At 35.0% G+C, this 14,172-nt stretch overlaps 1 protein-coding gene across 3 annotated transcripts in view; it reads left to right on the forward strand.

Annotated features, from left to right (window-relative positions):
• mtf1 (metal-regulatory transcription factor 1) overlaps positions 1 to 8,682 on the forward strand; it is a 95,701-nt gene extending 87,019 nt beyond the window's left edge. For all 3 annotated transcript variants that reach the window (XM_039739439.1, XM_039739440.1, XM_039739441.1), the window contains 2 exons: positions 1,778 to 1,841; positions 4,023 to 8,682. In XM_039739439.1, the coding sequence (XP_039595373.1) occupies positions 1,778 to 1,841; positions 4,023 to 4,330 (372 nt within the window). In that variant the 3' untranslated portion in view covers positions 4,331 to 8,682. The remainder of the gene's footprint in view (positions 1 to 1,777; positions 1,842 to 4,022) is intronic.
• The last annotated feature ends 5,490 nt before the right edge of the window (positions 8,683 to 14,172 follow it).

A 14,172-nucleotide genomic window follows, 5' to 3' on the forward strand; every position in this document is an offset into this window, starting at 1 on the left:
GACCTCAACCAGGCGCTTCCTGTAACTACAGATCAGACCTGCAAATCATGTGGGGGGAATTTTAGCCCATTTTTCCCTGCAGAATTGCCTTAACTCTTCCATATTCTTTGGTTGTCTTCTGCGTATGGCTCTCTTCAAGGCATTCCACAACATTTCGGTAGGATTGAGATCTGGGCTCTGACTAGGCCACTCCAAAAGGCAGAGTTTGTTCTTCTGAAGCCATTGTGCTGTGGATTTGCTGTGATGTTTGGGGTCATTGTCCAGTTGCATCACCCAGCTTTTTCTGAGCTTAAGTTGACAGACAGACACCCTCACATTATCCTGGATAATTTGTTGATAAACTTGTGAATTCGTTTTTCCCTCAATGATGGCAAGTTGTCCAGGCCCAAATCATGATGTTCCCTCCACCGTACTTTACTGTAGGGATGATGTTTTAATATTAATATGCAGTGCCCTTTTTACGCCAAATGAAGTTCTGCTTGTTCCTCCCGAATAGTTACATTTTGGTTTCATCACTCCACAAAACATTTTCCCAGTACTGTTGTGGAGTTTCCAAGTACTCTTTCTCAAACTTCAGGCGTTCAGCAATGTTCTTTTTGATAGCAGTGACTTCCTTCTTGGTGGCCTGCCATGGACTCCTTTTTTGTTCAATGTTTTGCGTATAGTTGACTCATGAACAGAGGTGTTAGCCAGTTCTAATGACTTCTTCAAGTCCTTTGCTGTCACTTTAGGGTTCTTCTTTACCTCATTGCTGACTTTGTGTTGTGCTCTTGGGGTCATCTTGGCAGGGTGCCCACTTCTAGGCAGAGTAGCCACAATACCAGGTTGTCTCCATTTATAGACAACTTGCCTAACAGTAGACTGATGAATATGTAAAATCTTTTAGATTGTAACCCTTTCCAGCCTTATGTAGATTAACAATTCTCGATTGTAACTCTTCAGACAGCTCTTTTGTGCGAGGCATGATTCCCATCTGGATATGCTTCTTGTCAAAAGCTCAATCTTTATAGTGTTTTTTATCAATCAAAATAATTCTAGGCCACACCTCTGAACTCGTTTTATTAAATGGACTTCAGGTGTGCTAAATTCTGACTGCAATGAGCTTTATAAAAAGTCATTAGCTTAGGGTTCACTTACTTTTCCAAACCTTCAGTTTCACAGTTTGAATGATTTATTCAATATGGTCAAAAATTCTCTGAAAATCTGTGTATCTTTAGTTATAGAACATTGTGTTTGTTCATTATTGTAACTGACATGAAGATACAACCATGTTTTATTTGGGAATTAGACATAAATATAGATAATTCCTAGGGGTTCACATACTTGTTACTTTTGACTGTATGCGCACACCTTAATAAAACAGAATGTAGTGCATCATTGGCCTTTTAATGAATTCCAGCTTAGCAGGTATGAGTGACCTGTTGGCTAGTTTTAAAAACCAAAAAAGTTCTTCATTGCAAATTACACGCAGCATTGTCCCAATTACAAGGGGAACTAAAATAAGTATATACCTCATATTTATCACTTTTGAGGTTTAATATTTTTGTCCAGTCAATGCATATAATAACTGCTGATATAAATTATAATACGCATGAGTCAACATTTAGCTGGTGTGACTGCATTTTCCTACTTGATCAAGAGTGTCCCCAATATATCTCATTATGTATATGCAATTATTCCAAAATCCGCAATACTTCTAGTCACAGGTATTTCAGATTAGGGATACTCAACCTGTAATTGAAAATGTATCCCAATAATTTTGTCTTCTTTCTTTTAGCAACAAAGTACTAAAGTTGAAAAAGTGTTTTTTACCACAGCAATACCAGATGGAGGAAGTTCAGGTATGTTACATAATTTTTTTACTTTTTATTAATATTTATTATCTTTTCTACAAGGAAATATTTCATTTTATCAGTGTTAACTAAAAATAATAAAACCAAACATAATATTTAAAACTAAACTTCTAAGTAATGTTATCAAACATGCTTAACCCAATTCAGGAAAGATCTGGGAGAGCAGAGCATGTCCCAACAAAGTTGCATGCAAAGCGGAAATCAGTCTTGTCCATCCCTTAATACAGAGTCAGTTTAGAAATCGCTTGTCAACCCAATCATCATATCTTTAGGATTGTGGGAGGAAAACGAGTATGTCACATGCATACATACCTTTAACTGTAATGTTTCAGGACCACAAATACTTAACTTTAATTCTTAAGTAAGTTTATTTTTCTTAATACTGCAGGTTTACAGTATGGCTAGCATGGTACTATTAATTATACAAATATTGTTACATCTAATTAAATGCATAGATTCTCATACATACACCTACATATTTATTCACTATATTTCCAGTTAATTGCACACAGAAATAGTAAAACTAGTATCTGTGAATTATAGTAAGGATTGTTTCAGTAGTTGGTTTTCAAAACAGGAGGGTTTTAGGCAAAAGGCAGAGCAATGATTTAAATATTGACAGTTTTTCTTTTATGAATAAATCAGACTGCATAAGTGTAATCTCACATATTAAATCATTACCAGTAACTGTGCACTGAACGATAACGTGCAGTGCATACACTTGACTTGAGTATTCATAGTTTTCATACTCTTTCTCTGTACGTTTAGCATTCGTTTGCTCAAAGGTTGATGTGCTTGCTGCTTCCTGAGCAGCTCTTCTTTTCTCCACCCTAGTGGCCCACTTCTTTTCTTCTTTCGTTGGCATCTTTTCACATTAAAACTGATTAAGTCAGTGTTTGTGTTGCGATTACTTAGTACGTTTTCTTTCATTATTCACTTAAACTAGCACTTAAGTCTTCAATCTGCCTTAAGAATGATTTAAGATATGAAGAGGTAGAGGAAGTGACTGCAAAGGTGGTAGGGATGAGAACAGCGCATGTACGCTTGCGCTGCACAGCCACCCTGCTGCCCGCTGCTGAGAGTTTATTCTACAATAAAATAAAATGAAAATAAAATGAGTAATAAAAATCATCACCCCAAAAGCGGACAGTAGAGGTCACGTAGTATATGTGTACCAAATTTCAGGTCAATAGGCCAAACGGTTTGCGAGACACAGAGGATTTAAAATCCTGAACAGACAAATGGACAGCCACGGTAGCGTATTATATAAGAAGATGGTCAACACACCTAAATTCTTTACTGCTGAGCAGTAGTGTGCAAAATAATTTCTTGAGGGTCCTGCCTTACTCTTTATTAGGTGACATGACAAAGCACCTTGTACTGTTATAAGTTTCATAAAATGTCACATCTGTAAATTTCAGTACTTGTATACACAGGGTGAAAATGAAGCAAAGTTGTTGATGCTTTTTGAACCATTTTCTTACTGTGCAGAAGGTATATTTATTTGCCCCCATTCTGTCTGTCATTCTGTATTTGAACATGTAACATGTATTTGTATCACTTACATGAACTATATGGTCTCAGGATTATGTGGTCTCAGGATTCTCAAAAAGAAATAATACCTTTCTCAATCGGTAATAATTACGTCTTTGTTTGACATAAGCCACTACTGCCAACTATAAATCCTGCAATCCCATTCATCAACATTCAAGAACACACAGGAATATATTGTTACAGTAAATACTGTAGTTATCATCAATATCAATATTGTTCATCAGTTTGCTAGAAGAATAAATTGGAAGCAGTGCACAGGAGAAGAACTACTCTGTAAGGAATAAAACAGTAAATCCCAGGATAGTAAGCAAATACATCAAAATGAATTAGATAAAGGTTGTGCTTAGTTTTTTTTTTCACCCCAATAAAAACACAACTTAAATATTGTTGATCTTATTAAATGTGGTAAAATCTGACTTGTTTTCATTTCAGACTTTACATAACAAAAGCTAAAATTTTTATAAAAGTTCATAGACATAAATAATTATAGTGTAAACGTAGTATATGATATTTTCTAAACCTTTATTTCTATAGTTTGCAAAATACCATAAACAGTATTATCTCCAGAGTGTGTGTATTTGTGTTCCTTACCTGCTGACTTCTTCTTCTTCTAAGGTAACCATGTTCAACAGATTGGTCTTAGTGTCCCTGTCATCATCATTAAGCAAGAGGAATCTTGTCAGTGCCAATGTGCATGTCGGGACTCTGTTAAGGATAAGTCTTCTAACAAAAAAGACAGTCCTCCTCCAGCTGCTCCGACTCCTCCTCCTCTACCTCCTCAAAGCTCCTCACCACCTTCACATCCCTCCTCTTCTCCTCCAGAAAAGGACAAATCACACACAAAAGCAGACTTTTGCATCCCTGGAACTTCATTCTACACACCCACTTCTGATATTCCTCTGAACTTCAGGGGAACACAGTAGCCAGACTTGGTCACCCAATCTACAGACAAACATCTTCTTTAACATAAATAAGATTTTCTCTCCCTTCACAGCCAGGGATGCCTTCTAATATGAGTTCTGTATGTGTTATGCTGTTTTTTGCAGATTGTTTTACCATGGGCAGTTATGGTAATAGTTCTTCTAACTTAGGCACCAATTAATGCTTTTGGAAATGTGTGTGTTTCTCAGATTGCCTATTTGCTTATAATTTTTGTTGTATAAAGTTGGGAGTATGAAGGTGACTCTATTCCAAGTGTGCAAAGATAAAGTTAACTGTACTATCTACCATATAGATTCGCCCAGTATGTCCATTTTGTATTCATTTTGAAAATGTTTATAATAGAATGGAAACATAAGCATAGAACTGTTGCAGATGCAGTTCTAGCAAGACACCTTTTATCTATACTGTATAAAATCAATTCTAATATTTTAATTCTGACTTGGATGAACAACAGTGTCTAAAAAAACTGCTGAATTAGGTTTAATTTAATCTTTGCACTCTTGGGGTTGAATAGTAAATGCACTTCAGGATTTTTTGCATTTTGTTTATATAAGAAATATATATATATTTATTTGGATTTTGTCAGAGTTTGCTATAATAAAATAGAACTATTAAAGTTTGTAACATATAAATGTAATAATAAATAATTATATTAAAAAGAACAGATTTACAGCAAAATGTGTAGATGATAATTATCTACAATATCAGGATATTTAAGAAGAAAACATTCCCAGAAAAGTAATTTTGTACCATTCATATTATTAATGGAAATATTTTAATGTTTTATTTCACAATATTGACTATAATACCATAAAATTACACTAATTGTAGAGCAAGTTTTGCCTTTTTATAACATTTTTCAGACCTTTGTAAAACATTCTGTTCTTAAATGAATATATTTTAATTGTTTTGACATATGCAGTGCCCTGTTTTATTCTGATATACCAAGTATTTTTTCATAAATTAAATTATAGATTTATTTGATTAGGTAACACAAGACCCTATATAAAATTACTTACAGACGTTTGCTCACAAAGAAAAGCAGAAAGCACCTTCTTAAACCTTCCAGTCTTGCATTACCAATTCTTTAGCATTATGTTTGGTTTGTATATCAAACATTTTAATTTTATATCTTAATTCATGGAGAGGAAGAGGAAAATAAGATTTAGATATGTAATTAAAGTAAAAAGAAATTGTTTAATGTAAAGTGTACAACTTTATCAATAAAATCTATTGTCAAAATTAGACATTAAGAGACTGGGAAACCTAGTAATCATACTGTTAATAAGGGAGTATCCAATTTTAGCATCAATTTTATTAATTTAGTGTGTTTGCATAGGATAATCTAGGAAGTATAGAACATGTAATCCAAGAACACAAATATTTTTTTTTTCTTGTCAAGATGGGCAATTTGTATTTCTTACAATACACACTTTCACAAACATTAAAGAAGAAAGAAAATAAGGTACTGTAAAATTACTTAAGGGTAATAGCTGGATTTTTCTAAACATAAATATTTAGCAAATTCAGACAAGTCTTTAATGATGACCAGTGCAATATAACCTTAATGAAGTAAACATTGATTAATAATTTCTATATCTTTAAAGAATTTATTTTCACATCACAGTGAATTTTTCTTTTTTTTTTATTTGAAAAGGTAGTTCAATACAGGGACACCTGTACATTTTAAGCACTGAAACACCAAACCTTCTTTTTTATTTTTAATACTGTTTAAGGTAAACTACAGATTTCTTATGTATGTTCATCCAGGGCCATATCTTGCATATTAATATTAAAAGCACTTTACTCTGCAATTTTAAACAACCAGGTCCATGTGGTGTTCTCTTCGTGAGACTTTCTGCATACTTGTGTCTTCATGCAAGTGTGAAGTGTGTGTATGTGTCTGTGTTTTAATACAGTTTAGAATTTTTAAACGATTTGCAGAGGCCTCTCCCATATCCCTGCATAGCAATTCATTGCTAGTTTATTTTATTCAGTTTACAGCTTAAGATTCTGAGATGAAACATGTACTGCTATCTCTGTTTTTTCTTGAGGTACAGAAATGTTAAAAAAAAAAGACATTAAAATGTTTAGTTCTTGCTCAGGACTTGTGCATTTAGTATATCTGATAACTGTTAAAATTGAGAAAAGCTACATTTTTCAAGGTGATAAATAGATTGGGTTTTATATTTTAATGATCTATGCAATCATTATATAAACAGAGAAGGAGAACCTCACAGATTTTACATGATTATAAAAACAGTATTTGTAGAGACAGTTGCATTATGGTATTTTTATCTTGTTCTTCAGTTGCATTTGTGTGTGTGAGAGAGAGAGTGGGAGTTAGTATAAAGAAAACCACATTGATAAAATAACTTTGTTCTTTTAATGTTGTGTATAATTTATTAATACAGTTTAGTGGTATAGTCAATTATATTTTCAGCAACACAGGCACAGTCCATAATAAATTTTAGAGGATATTTAAAATGCTCCACTTCGTAGCCTTTAACATCTACAGAGGAAGATATGAGTGGCATTGTTCATTTTTCTGTTTATCTCCCAGCAGTTCTATAAAACTGTTCTTGATAGTATCAAAACGTTGAATTTACACACTTTTAAGCTTATCCTTGAAGGGTGTACCAATGTAAATGTTTTCCTTAGGACTAAGTGCAAACAAAAATAAAAATTTTCTAAGGATACAGACTTACTACTACATTTTCTTTAAACCATCCATTACATATTAAATTAGGTAGAAATGATTTTGCTAGTAGTGTTGTGTGTACAGTTTTTCTTTGTTTCATTGTCAGGCTATAAAATATGTGCTAGTTATTACCATACGATAAAAATAATTTTATATTAAACATTTATTTTTTTAATGCTATTTATTTTGGAGATTAGTGTCATTTTAAAATGAGAGTCCTTAAACAAATTGTACTTTTGAAAGTGTCTCAAAAGATCATGGAATACCATTAATATTCAACTTGAAATCTGCAGTTTTCATATCCAGTAATATGGAGACTTCTCATCACTCGTATGTGTTCTCGCTCCATAACAAAATATAATATTCTGAGCCCTATCCATCATTTACATTAGAGTAAATTATGGAGCTGTGTGTAAATGAGCAGATCTTTTTTTATAATAAAAAAATACAGTATAGAATTAAATAATGTTTGTAAATTAAACAAAAATTAAAATCACTTTATTGAAATACACAAATAGTTGTGATTTAGCCATATTTTAACTTGAAAACATTTTACATTAGATCAGAAGTGAAAATTTACAAGTGATTTATACACTATGTTAAGTAGTTATTGGCCATATTTTGGGAACCCAAACAAACTAACACACCACAAATTGTATCGGAATTGTGTTGTCAGATAAAGGATATGTTGTGCACAATATAATCTTTGTGATGTTCTTTATTTTTATACAGATCATACAGTACATTGAAAATATGTTTTTGATAGAGAGGGTTTAAACTAAGGGAATTGGATGAGCATAATGGAAATAGACAAAGTCTGAAAATACTTAAAATTCTGTTATAAGAATTATCTTGGAAAGCATTGGCTATACAGCTAAGTTTTTTATTATTATTATTTTGTTCCATTTTAAAATAATGAAAAATGTATATTCTCCTGAGGGGATACATTTATTTTGTTTTTCCTTTTTCAGGATGTAAGATGGCAGCAACATGTTATTTGGCTGGATTATATACTGTATTTATTTGATAAATAAGTTGTGTTACTTCCATACATTTTAAAGGCACCTTTGTGCTCTGCTGTAATGTCTGTATTTTACTTTTATATCATATATGTTCAGCAGAAATGTTGCATAAATCATAGTAATCTTTACAAATACTGCTGTTTAATGTTCAGGGTATGATGTTTTCATTAAAACTGCTTTCTCTTACACACACACACATGCACACACACCCCAACCCAATAGTTTTGTATCAAATTTTCAAACTTGTTGGAAGAAACCTATTGCTTTGTCTATGTTCTGATGAAAATGCGATTTTCTAAGCCAAGCACTGTTCTGTTGTGTATACTCAGAATTCATTAAACATCTCTTACTTGGGCATTTGGACATTGGGAGAGTAAATAATAGTAGCTAAATAAAGCTTCCAAAGGAAGAGAATGTCTTCAAATCCCAAAGAGTGGAGGAATTTAACATGTAAAGAGTTTGTATTTTTTAAGAATGTGAAAATGCTGTTAATTGCTTGTTTTGTATTAACTAATATTGTATTATGGTTAAAAATACATAACTGGGAAAATAACATTTTTGGAACTGAAAGCAATATACTACTAATTAAATCATATACTGACTTGTCTAACTATTCTGAATGTTGTCATTATTTTGTATTTTCCTCCTGTTCAACTTTAATGTGTGACCTTTTAAAATAATTACTACTTGAATGCAATATAAGCTCAGTAGTATTGTATGTTTTGGGAGGGTACATGAAAATAATACAGAAGATAATTCATTGCTTCCACTGGAGAAAAAAAAAGAACTCCAATGAAAGAAATCCACCTGAAAAGCAAACTATTTCCTAAAGCGAAGGTTAGACTCTCTTATGGTGATTTGTTTTTTTGGTTTTTTTTTTTTAAGTGTTTTTCTGCTGTTGGAGTGCCATATTTGTCAATTGCATTTTTGTATACAGATATTTTACAAATCAGTTCAGTCAGCTGGTACTACTGTCCATGTGTTTGTTTTCTAAACCAACTTTCTCATTGCAGGGTCGCTGGAGCCTGACCTGGTAAAATTGGAAACATGCAAGACAGGTTCATGCTCAAATATGACGCCAATTTATTGCAAGGCATATTCACATGTCATTTGCTTCTTTTGGCCACTTTAGAGTTGCTTTTCATCTTAGTCTTGCACATCTTTGGATTGTGAGAGGAAGCCAAAGTTCTTAAAGGAAACCCTACTTAGATCCTTGGAAGGAGTAGTTGCAAACTTGTCACAGGGACAAGAACTGTTAAGAATTGCTTGGACTCTGAAGATGTAGAGCAAATCATTTCCCTTTATGGTTTTCAACAGATATTTTTATATAATTTATAAAAAAAAATGCAAACTGATGTTTGTTGAGGGGGCAGCAGTTTGTACAATAACTGTGTACTAGAAGAGCTAGCTTAGCTTAACAGTCTAATAAAATGTACACTTATGCTAAGGGTCCATTGTGAGTTTGTTAGAGCAGTCTCTATGGATGGCTCTTCACAGTTAAAATGTAATTGTATGAAGAGATTAAGTTCACTGTTTTCCATTTAGAATAATTTACTGCTTTGAAATCCTTTGTCCAGAAACCTTCGCAATTAATCTTTCATTTTAAATTGAAGATTCCTATTTATGCTGTAATTATCTTCACCGATTTCTGCCTCCATAAGGCATGCATTAAAATGATGAAGTCTAATCCTGAATTCCTCTTGTCCCAGCTAGGTTTTTTATTTGTTTGTTACTGACTCTCCCATTAATCAGAATGGGTCTGTCCTACCGTCAGCCTCGAGTATGTTGTGAAGCGCAAGGTAAAATACTGTCTGCATGTGCAAATGATGTCATAGCTTGTATTGAAATACATGAAATATTGTTGAGCAACATTCAGAGTATGAATCTGGAACCTCAAGACTAATTAAATATAATAAATACAGTCTAGATCACCCAGTTACAAAATGTAAATGATGGAAAACTTTATTTGTAACCCTTTACTGGTGTTGCGTAAAAAGTGTTGATCAATTGGTTTCAAAGCATAGCATATCTGACTTTATAAATGACAAATGTACAGTGACCACAAAAGTATTGACCCCCTTGTAAGTTTTCACATTTTATTGTAATACATTGAATCACACTGGATTTAATTTTATTTTTTTTGACACTGATAAACAGAACAAAAACTCTTTACTGTGAAAGTGAAAACAGATCAATGGTTTAAATTAATTACAAATATAAAACACAAAGTAATTGATCTCATCCATATTCATCCCCGCCAAGTCAAATTTAGTATATGGACCCCTAGCGGTTAGGTGGATTGGCGATTCTAAATTGGCCCTAGTGTATGCTTGGTGTGTGGGTGTGTTTGTGTGTGTGTCCTGCGGTGGGTTGGCACCCTGCCCAGGATTGGTTCCTGCCTTGTGCCCTCTGTTGGCTGGGATTGGCTCCAGCAGACCCCCGTGACCCTGTGTTCGGATTCAACGGGTTGGAAAATGGATGGATGGAAAATGGATGGATGGATGGACCCCTAGCAGGTGCAACAGCCCAGAGTCTGCCACATGTGGAAAGATGTAATAACTAATACATTTACAAACAGATTAACAATTAGTAAAGCATTAAAACTTAATGTAATAATAAATCAACCAACAGTATACAAAAATCATTGAATAAAGCTTTTTTTTATCAATTAGATAGATATTCACAGAACAGATGGGTCTTCTTAAATACACTGAGGGAACCAGCAGTTCGGATGGAGGTGGGCAGCCATTCCATCAACAAGGAACTACATACGAAAAGAGTCTGGATTGAGACTTAATGCCACACAGAGGTGGCATCACCAGAAGCATAGGGCTTCACCGGTGTCTCTATATACTCAAGTGGTGACCCACTGACTACTCTGTAGGTAAGCATCAAGGATTTGAACTTAATGTGTGCTGCTACAGGTAGCTAGTGTAGTGACCTGGGGCATCATGTATAAATGGTGCATAAGCACAAAAATGTTGCATACGCCCGTTTCCACGCTCACATTAGGATGTATAAAAATTAAATTTGGCGTAAAGCCACGCACATTTTCACGTACACAAGTTCTCTGCTCAGTTTTGCGAACTGGCAGCACCCAGTGTCAAAGCAGTGCTACTGTTCCTGTGTGGTTTCCCTTTAGTTTTTAGATTCACATACCTGATGCAGCTTTATCAAATGCACTGAAATTAACCACATGTCATTTATTAGATTAAGGCATCTCATTGTAATCAACCCATAACCATATAATGGTGCACCGAATGGCCAAACTATTCTAAGGGACCCTGCAGTTCAGAAACAGTTTCATCCCAAGTGCTCTAAATGCACTCAATCAGTCCATCAAGTGTTCCTGGTAGAACTGTTTGTACTTATAAGTACAATCACCTCACTGTAAGCTTGCACTAAAGTTATAATATTGCACAACCTGAGTCACTTTATAAAGCGCGTATTTACATATGATGACGACCGGCTTCTAAGTCAATTTAGATCTCCAAGCTACAGTGGCTTGCAAAAGTATTCGGCCCCCTTGAACTTTTCCACATTTTGTCACATTACAGCCACAAACATGAATCAATTTTATTGGAATTCCACGTGAAAGACCAATACAAAGTGGTGTACATGTGAGAAGTGGAATGAAAATCATACATGATTCCAAACAATTTTTACAAATAAATAACTGAAAAGTGGGGTGTGCGTAATTATTCAGCCCCCTGAGTCAATACTTTGTAGAACCACCTTTTGCTGCAATTACAGCTGCCAGTCTTTTAAGGTTTGTCTCTACCAGCTTTGCACATCTAGAGACTGAAATCCTTGCCCATTCTTCTTTGCAAAACAGCTCCAGCTCAGTCAGATTAGATGGACAGTGTTTGTGAACAGCAGTTTTCAGATCTTGCCACAGATTCTCGATTGGATTTAGATCTGGACTTTGACTGGGCCATTCTAACACATGGATATGTTTTGTTTAAAACCATTCCATTGTTGCCCTTGCTTTATGTTTAGGGTCGTTGTCCTGCTGGAAGGTGAACCTCCGCCCCAGTCTCAAGTCTTTTGCAGACTCCAAGAGGTTTTCTTCCAAGATTGCCCTGTCCATTGCTCCATCCATCTTCCCATCAACTCTGACCAGCTTCCCTGTCCCTGCTGAAGAGAAGCACCCCCAGAGCATGATGCTGCCACCACCATATTTGACAGTGTGGATGGTGTGTTCAGAGTGATGTGCAGTGTTAGTTTTCCGCCACACATAGCGTTTTGCATTTTGGCCAAAAAGATCCATTTTGGTCTCATCTGACCAGAGCACCTTCTTCCACATGTTTGCTGTGTCACCCACATGGCTTGTGGCAAACTGCAAACGGGACTTCTTATGGTTTTCTGTTAACAATGGCTTTCTTCTTGCCACTCTTCCATAAAGGCCAACTTTGTGCAGTGCACAACTAATAGTTGTCCTATGGACAGATTCCCCCACCTGAGCTGTAGATCGCTGCAGCTCGTCCAGAGTTACCATGGGACTCTTGGCTGCATTTATGATCAGCGCTCTCCTTGTTCGGCCTGTGAGTTTAGGTGGACGGCCTTGTCTTGGTAGGTTTACAGTTGTGCCATACTCCATCCATTTCTGAATGATCGCTTGAACAGTGTTCCGTGGGATGTTCAAGGCTTTGGAAATCTTTTTGTAGCCTAAGCCTGCTTTAAATTTCTCAATAACTTTATTCCTGACCTGTCTGGTGTGTTCTTTGGACTTCATGGTGTTGTTGCTCCCAATATTCTCTTAGACAACCTCTGAGGCTGTTACAGAGCAGCTGTATTTGTACTGACATTAGATTACACACAGATGTACTCTATTTAGTCATTAGCACTCATCAGGCAATGTCTATGGGCAACTGACTGCGCTCAGACCAAAGGGGGCTGAATAATTACGCACACCCTACTTTGCAGTTATTTATTTGTAAAAAATGTTTGGAATCATGTATGATTTTCGTTCCACTTCTCAAGTGTACACCACTTTGTATTGGTCTTTCACGTAGAATTCCAATGAAATTGATTCATGTTTGTGGCTGTAATGTGACAAAATGTGGAAAAGTTCAAAAGAATACTTTTGCAAGCCACTGTATATCTTCTTGGAGCTCTTGATATCATTTTTAAGATGAAATGCAGTAAAGCATGTTTATTACATTATATAGAAGTTTTAAACTTCATTAAAATAATGTATATTGTTAATAATTAAACATGTGAAGACACGGTGGTGCAGGGCTAGTAACGATCTGGCACCCCGTTCAGGAATTGTTCCTGCCTCGCACTGTATGCTTGCTGGGATTGGTGTGACCCTGGATAGATGGATGGAATAATTAAACATGTACTACGAAGATATTTCAGTGTTTCATAAAAGTTTTGAAGAATCAGCGTTCTAAGCTTACAGATGGCTTGGCATTTATTACAGAGCTGATCTTGTGACAATTGGTTACTTGGAAAAAGAAAAGGAAGGACAGGAATACGAGGTTTGAGAGAGACGGTACTGCTGTAGTAAATTATTTCATCGAAGGTTGCGCATGGTGCAGCAAGCATCTTGCGAGAGGCAGGAACAATCTTTAGACGCCACCAACTTATCGCCACAGTGTCCCCATGTTTAATACATGCTTTAATTCCTATCATTATGAAAATTATATCAAGTATACATCTTAATATTTAAATTGTTCAGAGAGCTGTAATATCATGAACGTAATGGATTCTGTGTCCTGTCAGCGGAACAGAAAGCCCATTTAAGAAGCATGTAGTGGTTCACACACATAGAGCACATAAAAAAAAACACATAGAAAGAAGCATTTAATGTGCTACTTTAGTTACGATGGGATCTGAGAAACTAGTAAATTGACATTTGGACAAGTTTTTCAACTGTGTCCCTATTTTGTTTTGTTTTTTTCTCTGTACCCTAATATGCTTCCATATGACACTCAGACGGTGGGCTACGACTCGCCTTTTCACATCAACTATGATATTTGACTACTTCTTATTTATTTCGGACACTGCGATCTTCTGAACTTGAAATTTCTCCACTGTGTTTCTTGATCAACTTCCTTTTGTTATTTATGTCACTGCTTAAACCAACAAATAG

This window comes from Polypterus senegalus, chromosome 17 (assembly GCF_016835505.1).
Source record: "Polypterus senegalus isolate Bchr_013 chromosome 17, ASM1683550v1, whole genome shotgun sequence".
Taxonomy (NCBI): domain Eukaryota; kingdom Metazoa; phylum Chordata; class Cladistia; order Polypteriformes; family Polypteridae; genus Polypterus; species Polypterus senegalus.